Genomic DNA, 17,191 nt, shown 5'->3' with positions numbered 1-17,191 from the left:
AGCTGGTACTGAAATACTACCCTCGGGCAAGCCTATATGCAAAGAGTAGGTGGCTTAAGCCCAGAGGATGCCATCCATCATCCAGAAAAGACTGAATCAAAGTGTTTTCAGCAGACAGGTTTGGGAGTTAGCCAAATGTCAACCTCAGGGCATCAGCGTTTTCATAGGCCAGAGCCAACTCTGACAAGCATCACCTATTTCTGGAACTGGGTTTGGGCAAGAAGTTGAGCAAGAAGAATAAGTGTGAATACATAGCTAAGGAGAATCAAATTTCTCCAGGAGAACTGTCAGAGGAAAACAAAGCAAAACACAATACTGTACATTTGCTGGGCCCTTTGTTACTACAAAAAGTCCCAGGATGAGCTGAGATCTTCCTGTCTGGCCTGGACATACAGTAACTGGGCACATGCATGTGCATTTGTGCAAAGCCTTCTCTACAGGGGAGGCAATCGGTTATTTATCACATGGACAAATACATCACCTCTAAGCCCCCAAAACAAGGCTTTATTTGTCTGCTATTAGCAAATGACTCCTTGCTATAAGTCTGGCCAATCTGTTTATTATCCACCACTCATCCAGCCATCCACCCACCCATCCATCCATCCATCTACCCAACCATCCATCATCTATCCACCCGCTCATCCATCCATCCATCCATCCACTCATCCATTCATCCATCTACCCATCCATCCATCTTTCATCCAACTATCCTTGTACTCACTCAGCAAGTTGCTGTTGTAGTTCCAGGTTTTGATTCCATACCAAAGGGTCAGTGCTGGGGCCCAAATCCCAGAAAATGAAGTCAGAAGCATAGCAGCATCAGCCTCGCTTAAAATCCTCACTAAATCTGCAGAAAGGTGTGCTTGCAGTTTTGCTGGGATGGGCAAGAGCTTTCTTTGAGATCCTAGATGGACCTGACAGGGACCACACATTCAGGAGCTTCATACTCAAAATGAGATCTCAGGCTTTGCTGACACCTGCCCCTTCCACAGTGCTCTAGAATTCCTCCTGGTACTCCTCAACACCACTGCAGGAGGAAGCCAAACTAAGTGGCAGCCCGGAGTGCAGACTGCCGCAGATGCTGCAGAAATGCTGTGGCCGTCCTTGTCAGGCAAAGGGACAGGTCCGCTGAGAACTTTGTAGCAGGCCCAACTCTGCAGACACAATTTTTCCTTTAAATCAAAAGACTCTGTGTTATTATGCTTAGTTCCACTGATATGCATTTGACTGATGTGGTCATGACGCTGTGTGTGTGTGTGTGTGTGTGTGTGTGTGTGTGTGTGTGTGTGTGTGTGTGTGTAGTGTGGAGGAAAAGGCATGTAGCCTGGTTTATACTTATTACAAACAGGGAACTCTTTGCTTAGAGTCAATGGGTGGGGATATAAGAGGATTCATAAACTTCCAGATATTTTGTACAAACTTTAAAAAAGAGGCTGCAGAGCCTTCCCCAGATTCTCAGGGGGGGTCCAAGACCCCAGGGACAGCAGGAATCCTGGCTCCAGAAGGAACTGGCGAGTGACTGCGGGAACCCACTCCCCCAACCGTCTTCCTGATCTCATTTCAGAACGCCCCAGGCCTTCACTGTTGCCAAAAATGCACTGGCTCTCTGCCTGAGAAGGCAGGCTCTTGTCTGAGTTAGTTCTGCCACCTACAGCATGCAGCCCAGCACTCCACAGCAGGCTCTTTTGAACACATGAATCCAGGAGAAGGCTGCCTCTCCAGCCTGGGAACCCTCCTCTGGAAGAAAAATGGCTTTGGGGATTCCTGATTAGTATTCAGAGATAGAACTCCTTTGGGGTGGGTTACAGCGATGGGAAGATATTTTTACATTAAAGGGGAAGGGATAAATCCTGAGGATTTGCACCTGAAAAAATTCTGCCCAAAACCCAGAGAGGAAAACACGCCCTGCAAGAAAGAAGTAGAATATGAGCTCACAGGTTCTCACGATAAATGCAGCTGTCCCCTGTGCTCATATGTTCCGTTCCCACTGCCCTTCTGGGTCCACAGGGGTCACTTTGGCCATCTAACTTGTCATGTCATGGAAATCCTTGCTTCATAAGCATGTGATTCCCAAAGAAGCTTGATGTGTACACCAGAGTGGTTTTCTTAATATGCTTAAATCATTCCGAGGGGGACTGTATACTCACTAAGAACAGAGGTGACATTATCCTCTTCCTTATGTCCCCAGTGCCAAAGCAGATTGCCTGACACTTAGGAAGAAGTCCCATAAATGCTTGTTAATTTAAAGGAACAGAAATGTCATTTGTTTCACAATCTGTCCTGTACCTGCTAATACAGAATCATCATAGCTACTGTTTATTGAACTCTGATGTGTCGGATCTATGATCTCAAACTCTCACAACAATACACAAGATGGGTATTGTCTTACAGGTGAAACTGAGACCTAGCACTCTTAAGGGACTCAGCCAAGGATGCACACCTAGTGACAGAATTAAAATCCACACTTAGACCTCTTGGCTTCTAAGTCCATGCTTGTTCTGCTCCATCCATGCATTTTATATCCACAGTAAGCCCATTTCTCAAAAATGGGGAATGGGCCAAAGGAAATGGTTGAAAACCTAACTTAGTTATTTTAATTTTAAAAAAAAAAAATTTTCCATTCCTTAAAATTTCCCTGTAACCTTTTCTTACTAACCTAGCTTAATAATAGTTCCAAACATCTTCTGACCCTGTCTGAATCTAGCAGTGGTTCTCCTTGGATGGATAATCCACTCTTATCTCTGTTTGTAGAGATGACAGTAAAAATCCTTCACTCTGTTTGGAGTGGTGAGCATTAATGGCTGGGGCAGACTTGAGGCTCTCTCTAGCTTGCACAGACCTTGATTTCCAGTGAGGAATTTTTAATGGAGGAATATACACATTGAGTCTTCACAGTGTGGAAATGTGGAGTTAATTGCACAGGAATTCCCTCGCTTTCATGGGGTCTTCCTTACCAGCATTTTAAGTTTCAGAAAGGACTTCAAAGTAAGCAAGAGGATAGACAAGACTGAAGATGCCCCATAACTAATCCAGACCTCATGCATGACAGCCCGATTCACTAGGGTTGAGTGGCTTTGTCTCTTTGGCTCACGCTGTACTTGTGTCATTTAGGTTTCGAATTCTTGCTCTCTTCTTCCTGAGAAACTGCAGTGGGAAAGAGATTACAGTTGTCCTGTCAATGGAGTTAGTGGTTTGGGCCAAGTTTAGATCATCGATAGGTAAAAAGAGCAGAGACATTTTTCTAGATGAAGGTAATCTTGATTATCATGCTTAGGCTTGAGAAGGAAGGAAGAACATTGACAAGTGGGGTTAAGTGACAAAAAAGTGGAATCCCAACTGGAAACAATGGGGAATTTGCATGTCTTTCTGTTTATATGTAAAACCCAGAATATGTAGGGTAGCAGACCTCAAACTTAGTAGTAAGTATCAGAATTAGACAGGAGCATGCTTCTCCAAAAGGCAGATTCAGTACCCTAGTTCCAGACCCAGTGAAACAGAAGGGGAGGAGTCTGGAAGTCTGCATTTTAAATAATCAACTCATTTGGTTCTGTTGGAAGAAAGATCTTCCAGTCTACAAGGACACCTTAAATGCATCCATTCAATTGAGCCAAACCCAGGACAACAGAGAAAAAAATGTACAGTCTGGGCATTCAAAGAGTTAAAGGTCAAGTAGAAAAGAGACTTAGAAGCAGAGGGTTCCAAAGCATGGATGAGTAAGTTCACAGAGCAGAAAAGGCTGGGTACTATGGGAGAACCGTAAAGAATCACCTAGTTCACCCTGCACAGGGAGAGGTGCACAACCTGGAGACGAAGGTATAATGGAAGAAGTAACCTTGTCTTCAAGGATGAGTGGGCATTAGCCAAGAAGAGGGGAGGGAAGAATTCCAAGTAGAGGGAACCCAGTGGACCAGTGGACAAAAAGCAGCATGTCCTCCGAGTAATGACAGAAGGAAAAGGAGTGGTGTAAAAAAAAAAAAAAAAGGGGGGTGATGAAGGCACATCTGCCTTTTATAATGAAATGCTATTTTTCCACATGGAAGGGTGCTTTGCCAATATGTGTACGGCTGTGTTGTGGTCTTTGTCTTCTTAGATACAGCACTCTCAATACAGCAGTATCCTGATGACCTTCCAACTGAGAAGGAATTCAGAAAAGTTCAAGGCAATCCTAAATGGATTTACCTTCTTGTTACATTCATTAATCTTTGTCATCAGATGTCTTGGACCAAAATAAATCTGAAAAATCTAACCAAAGGAGGGAAGGAAGCAACCGTGTACAGAGCCACAGAGAAAGCTCCTACTCTGAACTAATGTTGGCATATGTTACTGACATTATCATTATGTGTAAAATATAAATGAGTACATGAATAAAAATGAAACAGTGTTCATCGTGGGCCTTGATAAGAATTAGGATCAAAAAAGTACTTGCAGTTGCCACTTTGTTCTCCACAGTTTAAAAGATGGCTTTCACTGCCACATAATCTACATAAACTAGCATTGTAACTCACAGTGTGTGGTTATACAAACAGGAACAACAGCCGAAACCAGAGTAGAAATCAGAGCATGCTGTGCGCCATGGAAGAGAGCTTTTTTCTTTAACCAGAGAGAATCATTTGAATTCAGAATAGAGCTACATGTATCCACCCAACAGTTTGTACAGAATGCGTCTCTCAATGTGTGTGTGTGTGTGTGTGTGTGTATAAATCACATTTGGCTATAACATGGTATTATAAATAATAGTAAATTAGGTGGGCATTATCAAGTGTTGGTAATATTTCTTTTCCTCCAAACTTGCACAGAGAAAATAAAAACCAGGGGAAAAAAGAAAAGTACCTTTGAGCTTTCTAATTGTTTCCAGCTGTTAACATTATTTATTGCAAATAATATTATCAAATAGTGAAAGACCGATGTCTTTGAACTTTTTGCAGTTGTGTGTAATTCTGGAGCCAATGCAGGAACTGATGTCGAGACATAAAACTTACAACCTCAGTCCACGAGACTGCCTAAAGACCTGCTTGTTTCAGAAGTGGCAGCGGATGGTGGCGCCCCCAGGTATGACCTCATTCTTCACTCTTGCTCTAAATGCATTTTCCGAGGCCTTTTTGGGGGATGAAGTGATGTGAAAAGGAAGGAAGGAATCATAAATTTGTCAGGATGAGTAGTTTCTTATGGATGTTTGGACTTGGGGACGTGGAATTTGTGAAGTATGAGCACCCTTAGGAATCATCTACAATCTCACTTAGGATCCGAAACCCCCCAAAAAATCAATTGATTTATTTAATGTCCAAGATCATTGGCAAAGACGAAATCAGAAGCAAGGTTTCCTGTCTCCCAGTCCAGTGGCTATTCCACTGGACAAGACTGATGTCTTCTCGTGGTCCATTATTTTACCTTTTTTTTTTTTTTTTCTATAGGAATGATAGACATGATGGGAAGGAAGGGATGGAGGGAGGGAGGATGGATGGAAAGGAAAAGGAAAGAATGAAAGAATGAAAAAAATAAATAAATTTGCTCCCCTTTTAAAGATAGATCTAATATCAAAGGGTACTCTGATCATGAAGAGAATACATAAAAGATTCCATTTTCCTCACTTCCTTAGAATGCAGTTTAGATACTGCAGTCTCCTGCTGAGGCTCTGAGATTACTGCTTCCAGTCATCATTAATTGTCGTTCTATCAAATACATTTTCACTCCCAGGCGTGTGTCGAGCCTCATTGATCATAAAAGCAAAACGTATCTGTTCGCTAAAAATTATTTTTATAAAGAGTAATTATTAACACGAAGCACATAGCTTTCTGAATCACAAAATAGAATGGTCACCTTCCACTGGTCGTGGGCCAGGCATTTTATATGAAATGAATATAGTAGATTTAACAAAGTACATATTTAGAAATCTGAGAAGATGAGCATCATTCTACATAGAATAGTTGCATCCCTATCTTAGAGGAATTTTAGACATCTGGAACATTATTTTTCAAATCTATTTGAATGTGCTTAGATCATTTTCTCTTTCAATATCAGTAAGGCTTCATGGGGAAAAATATTTCACTGAATGAATGCTTTGAGAACCTATATTTTCCAACATATGCATACATAATTTATATATCATTTATTAACTCAATCATTCATTCAGTAATCATTGATTAAGCCCCTAATAGGTGCCAGGCATTGTTCCAGTCAGAGGGGTACAGCACTGAATGAAACAGTCAGAAATCCCAGCCCTCCCAAATCTCACATTCTCTTTCTGAATCCTGACAATAACCTTATGAGGTATTCAATATTACTTCCATTTCAAATATACAGGGCCTGGGATTTAAGCAGTAATTTGCCAAAGACGATCTCATAGCTGATCAGTGAAGGAGGTCTGTGTCACAAGAGGTGTTTATGTCTCCAGAGTTCATGACTCTGTGACTTCAGCTACTTGCTGCCAATGGGAGTAATCCAGAGTACACAATTTAGGTATATTTCCCCAAAATTTCACAAAAGAAGTACAGATTAAAAAAAAAAAGTAGCTGACTTTAATTCTTGAGGTAAAGGAAGAAGATGTTTATCAGAGGAACTGAGTATTTGCTTGACATTGAACGTGTCACTCAACTCTGGCACCATGAGCTAGAACAATTCTATTTCCTATTTCCCCAACCTTCAGGACAAGCACCCATAACTCTCTGTGGACAGACATGTTAGGCCCTTTGATGAAAATCTTTAAACATAAGAGACAAAATATTCATGAAGGAAAAAAAATGGTACGTAAATGGGAACATAATCCCTTTCTTCCTCAGAAGTCAGGGATAATTTGGTGGACTAGGTGGTCTTTGAAATGATCCTTAAAGGAGATCCTGCCCACTGCCCATCAGAAGCAGCATAGGTATTTTAAGAAAATGCTACAAGGTCCTCTCACTTGGTTCTGGTATGGCCCTGGCTCACCTTCTCTCCATCAGAGTTGGGTCAAGTCTAGGGTTAGCAAAAAGGATGCTCTTACATTCCATTTCCAACTGAGTAACTGCCTGGAAAAAGTTTCTGAACGTTTCTCATTTACAAAGCACATATTAGAATAGTATCTAATTAATAGAATTGCTATGAATATAAGACAGGACATAGAAACCATAAAGAGCATGAAAACATTTGGTAAAACTCACTACATAATGTATAAATAAATAATATTCATCTGACCACCCATCACCACAGGTCCCTATGCTTCCAAGAAGATGTTCCCCATCCAACCGGTCCAAAATATTGTCCTCTATTTCTAAACAGGGCTTTCTTGAAAAGATCTAGCTCCCCTTCATGAATATGCTGACTGTGGCACACTGAGACATTTTTCCCCCAAGAACATTGAAATTAGTAGCATTCTTTAAACATCGGAGTCCAAACCATGCAACCTGAGAACCATACTGAGCTTGGGACCCTATGTTTTACATTCACGGCTGACAGAACTCATGCTTCTTCTTTGTACTCGAGCATCTCCAGGTGTGATGGCACTGGGCACTTACCCGGAGACAAAGCTACTACCCAGGCTCACCACCTTATTTTGGTTTCATCTTTTCTCTCACACCTCAGAGGACCTCTCCCACCCCCCAAGGGAGACCAGGGCCCTCCTTTTGCTCTAAAGAAATGACAGTCCAGAGAAAAATGTTTTCCCCAATTTTGAAATGGTAACAAGACTTTCAACTCAACTATAAAAGTGGTATTTGCGGCTGGCCCTTGAAATATAAAATAGATTCCAGACACCCCTATAACATTCGCAAAACACGATAAAACACAAATCATTCCATCTAGATACCAAAGAAGAGGGTTGCACGCATGTTGTGCTAAAAATAAAGCAACGGCTTCCTTCCTTTACTCTGTGTAAAGTTAAAAGAAATGGAAACAATTTAGAGTCCACTCTTTTCAATTCGCAAGCACAGCCTCCTTGGAGGGGCAGTGTTCTGACCGTTGCCCTGGAACTGATCCTCCGTCCATTCTCCATTGTGCAGCAGAACCCACAAGGCAGCCGACAACCAAACGGAGAAAAAGGAAAAACTCCACCAGCAGCACTTCCAACAGCAGTGCCGGCAACACCGCCAACAGTACCGGCAGCAAGAAGAAGACACCGGCCGCCAACCTGAGTCTGTCCAGTCAGGTACCTGTAAGTCTCGCTTTCCTTTTAGGCCTGAAATCCTGCCTTTGCCCGTCTTCCACCTGCAGGGGCCCACGTGAAAGCCTCCTTGAGCTGCCAACAGCGTTCTGGGCAGGTTGGGGGCGGGGGAGGGCAAGGCCGGGGCAGGGGAGGGCAAGGAGGGGAGGGAGGAGCTCTGCCATGGAAACCTTCCTTTGCAACCTGGGAATTAGAAAGGAATATTAAGAGTCTGTGCTGCTCAGGGACCTGAATTAAAAAGCCGTCAGAGTCACAGACAGGAGATATGTCACTTAAGGTTTAATTAAAATATCACTTAGCAGCAATGCCTGGTGGCATAGAAGGGGCTCTCGGCGCCATCACCGGAGACCCCGTGCTCCACTGGAAACTAGCTCCCGGCGTTCAGGCTCCATATTGTAATTGGATTGGGCCTTCCCGACATGGGTGTCCCTTCATATTTTAAGACTCAGGTAATTAACTCCCGGCCACTCAAAATGCAGCTCAGTGGATTCCACTTTACCCATTTCATGAGCTCAGGGGAAGGGTCGGCCCCTGGTTTGGTCTCAGCTCTCTTGACCTCTTGACCCTGTCTTTCATTTCTGGGTTTTGACAAAGGAAATGGGCCACTGAGAAGGAGGCTTCTTTGAACTCCAAGGCTGACAGCTGACGGTTGTCCCCAAAGAGTGTATACTGTGTGGGCCCTTTCTTCATCTTTCTTCATCTCCTATTACTTTTATTTTCAAGTCCTGTCCTGTCTGCCCAATTCCTTCCTGACTCCAAATCCCTCAGCCCAGTGTCAGATCATTTATCGCTTTTAAATCCTCATGCTCCTCTAAGCATTTCTTGTCCCTTGTCCCCTCCCCGATTACTTGTGGGTGCTCCTTCTCTGATTCCCTAGCCACACCACCCTGTCACCAGGCGTCTGACTGTCCTTTGAGCCCCGACACTTTCGTGGTGCTCCATGGATATCCTCTAGAGACCATGTCTTGGGAAATGTGCTCTATTTCTTGTTACTTCCCTCAACCCATGCAATTTGACCTTTTGCCTCTTTCTCACCTCCCTCCCCCCACCTTGATCTGTCATCCTCACATCTCTCCCCATGTGAGAGTGGACCCTTCTTTCATGGGTATTCTCCACTTACTTCTAAATGTGTCTTTCAAATCTGTCCCCAACCCACTTTCCCCCACTTTCCATCAGTCCGTTTTCTTTGGCTAAAACCAATGCCATCAGTACCTGAGAATCCCCAGGGCCACGGGGACTCTTCTCCTGTCTTCCATAGACAGAGGGTATGGATTTCGTCCTCACTGCTCTAGAAAGAAAGGGTCATGGAGAGAGTGGCCAGCCTGTGGGGAAGGTACCATTTTAATTTTAAGACTGCTAGGAATTATAGTCTTTAAATAATGCCAGACTTACCTCTGTTTTCTGAAGTGGGCTAAAGAGTCAGAAAAAAAAAAAAAATCAAAGAAGTAAAACAGAGTCTTTTTATTAAGGTACCAATAAGTTAGGCCCACTCTTGGTTAAATTGGAAAATGTATAGAGAAAATGGCCTGGTATAAATAAATCAACCCAGAAGTGCTCAAAAGTAGCCCATTATTCATCTACTCCTAGAGTTTTAAAAACTAACATTTGTTAGTTTCCCCTAGCAAATGAGAGTGCATTCCAGAGGATTCTGGAATGGTGACATTGCTACTTAAAGGCACAATGGCTGCAAGAATTCAGCTCAGTTCAACAAATGTTTCCTGAGCTCTTACTATGTGCCCCTCACTATACCAAGAGTAAACAAACAAACAAAAACAAAAACCCAGGCCCTGTCATTAAAGAGCTCAGCATCTACTCGAGGGATGGCCAAGAATTTTCCCGTCTCCTGCCCACTCAGTCTCCTGGTGTCAGCTAACAGGGTCCGGCACTGAGTAGCATTCTAAGGCCCAGACTGGGTTTGGCAGGCTGTCCGTTAGTGATGTCTGTCTCAGGTGTAGAAGAGTGGCATAAGTGTCATGCGTTTTGACATACCTGGCCTCGTTGGAAACATTTCAGTTTTATTTTAAAGGACACGTAGTTTGTTCTACTCCCTGATGCTCCTTTCCTCCAATCCACCAACTGCATTTTAGTGGAGGATACCTGTGTCGAGAGGGTTCTTAGTGAACTGAGACCCTTTGGACTCGGTGAGAACAAGGCACCATTAGAAAGTGAGAGCAGAATTTCAGCACCATCCCCACACCCATGCAATTAAAAGAGGTTTTAACCGAGTAAAACTTACAGAGGGCCAAGAGGGGCAGGGAAAGACAACAGGAAAAATGTACACATTTCTGTGTGCACTCCAGTTGAATGGACATTAAATGATAAGCATCGTCTGGCTTGTAGTGACCACATCTCTTAACCCTGTGTACTGAACTACCAACACGATTTTACTGTTAAAATGGAACGCAATCTGCAGCCCTGGCTGTCTCGTTCACAGGCATGACCAGATTTTATGTGCCACTGTGACCACAACTGTGGTCTGCCTAGCTGCCACGGCAGCAAAGTGTGTGTCTGGTGAGGACTAGGGTTTAATCCTTGGATTCTGCTTCTCACTCCATGAGCAGGGGCTAGGAGCGATCCCGAACTGCAGCCTCAACCCTGGGAGGGATGGAGACCTGTGTCATTCAACAGCAGTGACCCCTTCTGGCCAATTTAAGGAGAAGCATTGAGGGGCCCTGAAAGGAGTCACTTCCAGTCCTCCTCAGAGGTTGGTGGTCCTTGCACGGGGGATTAGTGAGAAGATGTGACATGGGCAAGAGCTGGTGGCACCTCCAGGCCTCCAGCGAGGAGCAGAGGTCTGCCTCATGGGGAGCCGAGGGCATCTGGGTTACTCTCAGACACACCAGCCCTGCCTCCTGTGGGACACACGAGATAGCAGACAATGGAAATGCACCTCTCACTACCGATGTTGAATGTTGGGGGGATTTTTAAAGATGTGGGGGTGGGGAAGATGGAGCCAACATCCACTAGTGAGAGGCAGCTCAGAACGTGCACTATGTCTCCATTCATTTTGTGTGAGGCTAACAAATCGAGATCACCTGAGCAGAGAACCACTCCTCTCATCTGCAGGTTCTGTAGAGCCAGGCAGAGCCCTGTGCATACTTGTATAAGCGGCCTCAAGAATCTATGTGCCTAAGAAGCTCTTAGCACACACGTCTCTTTCATAGCTTGTCATCTATCAATCACTCACACGTGTACACATAGGATCATGTATCTGGCTGAGGATTTTCTTTTACAATCAGGAAGGCAAATGTAGCACCTCTCTGAAATTCAGGATGCCGACAAGGATTTATGCCTGGGCATCTCTTCCAGCTGTTCCAACCACTATGAGCCTATATCAGACCCATTTGGAGTGATTCAAATCACTATTTTCATAGTATTTTTCATGAATGACCATTATTTTTCTGATTCGATGAAGGCACCTGGAGCGTTGAGGACCTTTGCCTAATGTCACGCTTAAGCTGCCTTCTGATTTTTCTCCTCTGTTTCCCAATTATGCTTACCTCCCCACACTGTCCCAGCCTCTCTTGATGACCTTGGACTCACGATACTAATGCAGACCCACATGGTTGGTCCCCATGCCCTTCTCCTGTCCTGTGACACCTCACGCATGTGTTTTCCAACCCTTCCAACGTGTGCTTGTTGCACGTAAGTCATGAAACGAGATTAATCCACATCATCCTCTCCTCAATCTTGCCCTGTTCTTTCCCCCACCTTGATTCCTGATCATAAGCACTGTCTCCTGATTGCCTGTAACCAAGCAGCACTTTTTTGTCCAAAACACCCCTAGTGGGTGGTGCGGCTAACCCGATAACGTCCCCTCCTCTCTGGAGAGCCCATTCCATCTGCCGTCCTGTCTGTATCCTTGCCAGTCAAAGTCTCTGTCTACGTTGTTCTCATCTCGAGTCCATGTCGGTGTCACGTCTGGCTCTTCGCTGAATAATCGATATGTTCTTTGAAGCACACTGCTGATTTCCCCGCCAGCACCTGTATTGCTGAGTTTACCCAATTCGTATTTGAGGCATTTACTTCACCTGGGACATAGCTCTTTAAATCATGTTTGTCAAATCACAGGAGTGACTAGTCAGAAAACACAATTTGGAAATCCATTGATGATCTCCCCCGTAATTCTTGGGGAGTCAATCGATCACTCAAACAAGGTTTTCCATTCTGAAATCGATCAGGCAGCCATTAAGGGTTCTTTTCAGTTGGCACCTTCAGAATTCTAGAAGGAAACTGGAGGGCCCACTGGACCTTCTCCTGACCAAAGGCAGTATTCTACCACACTGTCCCAGAAAAGCTTCTCTTGCCCCCAGTGAAGACGGTTTTTGCCCAGTCGCCAAGGCATTTCATCCAGTTAGCCTCCCTGTCAGGAAACACACCCTTCCATGTCCAAAAGCATCTGGTTCAGCCTTGCTTTTTCTGGCCGAGGCAGATGACTGCACTAGGCACTCCCCGGGAGTCACTGCACTTTTGAGTAGACTAGTGCTCACAGCCTGCCCAGTAGTATCACCTGACAGGTGTCCTGTCCCATGCCCAGGTCACCCATCAACCCTATATAGCCCCCCTTGAACAAAGAGGCCAGAGCTGTGCCCTGTGTATGCATCCTTGTCCCCAGCCCTGTGCCTCTCCAGCAGTGGCCTCCATGATGCTCCAGGCTACAGTGGGTGGCTTCCTTGTTTGCATGGAAGGACAATTTGTACTTAAAGGAGTGATTAGATGGATTCTTCTTGCACGCTTCCATTTCTGATGACTACCAGCTTCATCAATGTAATTATAATTAGTGCTCTTCATCTTCCTTTTATGGCACCAGCTGGACAGACTGGTTCTCTTTACTGCCCAGATTGGTGGCAGGGTTGCCTGTGTGGGGATAGGTGACAGGCACCATGAAATAACAGATGGTAAATTCAGGGCTTGTTGGCAATCAGCAGGTTTTTGCTAATGACTTAATTAGCTATGCAAATTGTCAAATCAGTGTGAACATTGTTTTTATCGAAAACTTTACCTAAATTAATTACCATAATTAAGTAGCAGAATGTCAAGGATATTGGCTGCATAAAAGGGCCTGGCTGAATAGAAAAAAAGAGAGATTCTGTCTTCAATTAAAATGTATACCGTCCTTGGGACAGAGAGAATGCCATTTGGAATGAGTTGCGTGAATACCATAGAACTGTATCCTCCCCACGTTGGCTGCTAGTTTCCAAAGGCATTCAATAGAGGCCCTAAATAAAAGTGGCGGATTTCTGGAGGTATTGGAAAGCACCCAGCAGAAGGTTCCACAGCCCTCTCTAAAGTCCCCAATGTCAGCAAGTTAAAAGCGTGGATTTTTTTAATTTTGAAAAATCCATTTTTTTATTTCTGCAGATTGCTAGCATTGCTCGTTCTCCGGTGTCAGGCTGCGCACTAAGGACATAAACTCGCGTGGTTGTTCCACGTCAGGAGGCAATGTTTATTTCCTGTAGAAATCAAATATGCGTCTCGGCCCCCGACTTTGAGACTTGACCCCGGTGCACAGTACACGAGTGTGTCTGTCCTAGATCCCCCAGCTCCTCCCGCTAGTATTTTAAGCTGAGCTTCTCTGTCCCAAGGTTTCCCTGTAATAATGTCAGCTGCTGTTCACAGGATGTGATGGTGGTAGGAGAGCCAACTCTGATGGGAGGTGAGTTTGGGGACGAGGACGAAAGGCTAATCACTAGATTAGAAAACACGCAATATGACGCGGCCAACGGCGTGGACGACGAGGAAGACTTCAACAGCCCCCCCGCCCTGGGGAACAGCAGCCCGTGGAGCAGTAAACCCCCCGCCGCTCAAGAGACCAAATCAGAAAACGCCCCGCCCCAGGCTCCCCAGTGAGACTGACCCGCACCTGCACCCACTGTCAGTAGGCCGTGGGTTACACCCACGCTTGCAGATCCTTGCTTACAGGAGAGGAAGGAGGAGAAATTTAAAAAAAATTAAAAATTAAAAAAAAAAAACTTTTCCACGCAAATGCTATTTCTAAACAACAATGATCTGGGTTTGAGTTTCTTTCTTTTTTCCTTTTGAATTGAGAGGATTATTCCAATAAACTTCCATGACCCTTCCCTGGAGGCCTTCGCAGGTAACACAGATACTGGCACTGATAGTAATTAAAACCAGAGTGAACGCTCCCGCTTCTCCTGGCTTGGTGTTAAACCACATGTTTGTTAATTATGCCCCACCCCCCCAACCCCGTCCCGCCCCAACCCAACGAAGGCCATATTGTCAATACGCCCTCAGTGCTCAGGGTCTCATTATATGCCGACCCTAACTACAGATGACTTTTTAATATTGTAAAATATTTTCTGCTTTTTGACTTGCATCTGAGAGTTTCTTGTTTCAGTAAAAAAAGAAAAGAAAAAAAATCAGCTTTTGGACAGTAATTTAAGTGTATCCTTATTATTTGTATTATTTTCTTCACCTTTTCTTTCATTGGGTAACAGCTAAGAGGGCCTAGCAGGGTAATTTATGACTGAGCTAATGTCAATCGGTTCTCCAACCTGAGTTCGTTCAATCGAGTCCAAGTACTGAAACAAGAAATGTCTTTTTGTCATCGAAGACACAGAGATGGATTTTTATGTAAAGAAAGACACCTACCTGGCCCATTGAGAACTGATGCATTTGTAAAATTGCTGTTGATCCAAATCTTTTCAAGCCATGTAATCCATTAATTTTGTGGGCAGTTTAATGAATCTGAAACTTTTGTGTTTTTTATTGTATCTGAGTTGACTGTTGATTCTTTTCATAGTATATTTCTTGTATAATATTTTGTAAAGCCCTCCCTTGGTTCTTTTACGGGGATTTTTCTTTTGGGGCAATTCCAGTGTATTTATGTGAAACTTTATAAGAGAACTAATTTTTCCATTTGCATATTAATATGTTCTTCCACACATGTAAAGACACAGTGGCTCCGTGTGTTATAAAACAGCTGTATTTTATGTATGCTTTACTGATAAGTGTGCCAATAATAAACTGTGTTAACAACCAACGCAAGTGGGTCTGGCTGTTTGTGAGCACGACGGCGAAATCTGCCCACAATTATGAGTTGGAGCTTGGAGTTGGCATCCAGCCTACATGTGGAGTGGACTTGTGAAAGCTATGCTACCCTTTGTCAAGTCTGATTCTTTTCCCTGCTCACTGCAGTTCACTTGGGCAGATGTGGGAGTGTCTGAACACGGAAGATCTAGCTTGTGTTTCTGGAGCTTGGCAATTGTAAGAGCAGTAGTTTCCAGGCACTGAGAGTTTATGCTGCACCAACCCTACTTAAGGTTCATGGAGATTATTTTAGCTCATCTTTACAGCTTCTTCACAAAGCTGGCATTAATATCTTCGTTTTTAAAAATCAATGCTTAGGGGTGCCTGGGTGGCTCAGTGGGTTAAAGCGTCTGCCTTCGGCTCAGGTCAGGTCATGATCTCAGGGTCCTGGGATCGAGCCCCACATCGGGCTCTCTGCTCAGCGGGGAGCCTGCTTCCCCCCTCTCTCTGTCTGCCTCTGCCTACTCTCTGTCAAATAAATAATTAAAACTTTTTAAAAATAAATAAATAAATAAATAAATAGAAATCAAGGCTTGTTTGCCCAAAAGTTGCTGTATGAGACTCTGGAAAATTCACTTGAGGACTTGTTTTGTTCAAAGAAAGTTCCTCGTGTTTTTCCGCTTTGTTTTCCACCAGTGAGGAAGATGAGAGACAAAATCTGTTAGCGTGTGTTGGACGTGTTTTAAGTGCCAGGTAATTTTCATTTATCATCTTGGAAAATTCTGGAAAGGGGAATTTGAAAAAGAGAACCTAAGGGAGTTCATGTGTCTTTGGTTGGGATTCCCAGAAGCAGAGCCTGAGATCAGGATTTGGGGGCACAAGATTACTGAACGAGTGTTCTTCAGGTAAAAGAAAGGGAATCTTTAAGATAGTTGGGGGTGGGGGAACAGGATAGGGAAGGGGAAAGAGTCTACAAAAGCTATGGACTCCTGGTGTCTATTTTTGGGACCTGATCCATGACGAGAGGGCTCAGAACACAGAGCTTACTACAGAACTGTCCCTTCCTGAGCTAAGCCACCAGACTTTTGTGTACCTGTACCAGTCAGTCATTGGCTAAAGCCATCCCCAGGGTATAGGAGACTGTAACCTTTGGAACAAGATGGGCCCCATCAGCTCAGGGCAGTTCTGTAGAGAAAACGGCCAAATAGAGGGCAACAGTCCTAGTGCCCTGGCATGGGTGTGCCGGTCTCAGAAAGGACATCCGTGGGGCACCTGGGTGGCTCAGTTGTTAAGCGTCTGGCTCCGGCTTGGGTCATGATCCCAGAGTTCTGGGATCGAGCCCCGCATAGGGCTCGGAGGGAAGCCTGCTTCTCTCTCTCCCACTTCCCCCTGCTTGTATTCCCTCTCTCGCTGTGTCTCTCTCTGTCAAGGAAAGAAATAAGATCTTAAATAAATAAATAAATAAATAAATAAATAAAGCAAGGGACATTAAAAAAAAAAAAGAAAAAAGAAAGGACATCCGTGTAGGGCACAGTCTACTCCATTAAGTAACTTGTTTCATCTCATAACTCACGGGTGATATAGTTGGGATTCGAATCTGGATCTCCCTTGACTACAAAGACTGCATTCTTTCTAGAACATCACATCGCTTCTCTAGAATATTAGCATTTTGAGGAAATGTGCAGTACAATAGCAAAAGAGCCAAAGGACATACAGGGAACTGCTACTTTATTGCATATCCATTAGAGTTCTGCTGAGAGAATTTCCAGTTTATCCCCCACCACCTCACCATTTTATCAAGTCTTTCAAGTCACCAGTATGTAGTCATTACAATTGATGTCTAGGACAAATTATTTGACACCTGTTCCAGTTATCTTCTGCTGCATAGCAAATCAACCCACCTCAAGAGGACAGTTTATTATCATCAGTTACCCTTCTGAGAGCTCCCTGGTCTCTGCTGGGTGGTCTGCACTTAGTGGCCCATACACTGGCTGGGGCTGGAGTCATGAGAGCCTTGACCAGGCTGGACATGCAAGATAGTGCCCTCACATTGCTGGCTATGAGGTAGGA

At 44.2% G+C, this 17,191-nt stretch overlaps 1 protein-coding gene across 14 annotated transcripts in view; it reads left to right on the top strand.

The window, feature by feature from the left end:
• The window catches only part of LDB2 (LIM domain binding 2), a 375,417-nt gene extending 360,285 nt beyond the window's left edge, over positions 1–15,132 (top strand). Inside the window, exons 6-9 of one of the 14 annotated variants that reach the window (XM_080796096.1) lie at positions 4,926–5,049; positions 7,974–8,122; positions 10,693–10,835; positions 13,751–15,131. In XM_080796096.1, the coding sequence (XP_080652222.1) occupies positions 4,926–5,049; positions 7,974–8,122; positions 10,693–10,797 (378 nt within the window). In that variant the 3' untranslated portion in view covers positions 10,798–10,835; positions 13,751–15,131. Of the gene's footprint in view, positions 1–4,925; positions 5,050–7,970; positions 8,123–10,692; positions 10,836–13,492 lie in introns of all 14 variants that reach the window. The other 13 variants (XM_080796094.1, XM_080796086.1, XM_080796097.1 and 10 more) reach the window with 13 other exon arrangements.
• Positions 15,133–17,191: the final 2,059 nt, after the last annotated feature.

This window comes from Martes martes (genome assembly GCF_963455335.1).
Source record: "Martes martes genome assembly, chromosome: 2".
Classification (NCBI taxonomy): Eukaryota; Metazoa; Chordata; class Mammalia; order Carnivora; family Mustelidae; genus Martes; species Martes martes.
The sequence above is the reverse complement of the archived record's forward strand: the minus strand, read 5'-3'. Positions and strand labels throughout refer to the sequence as shown.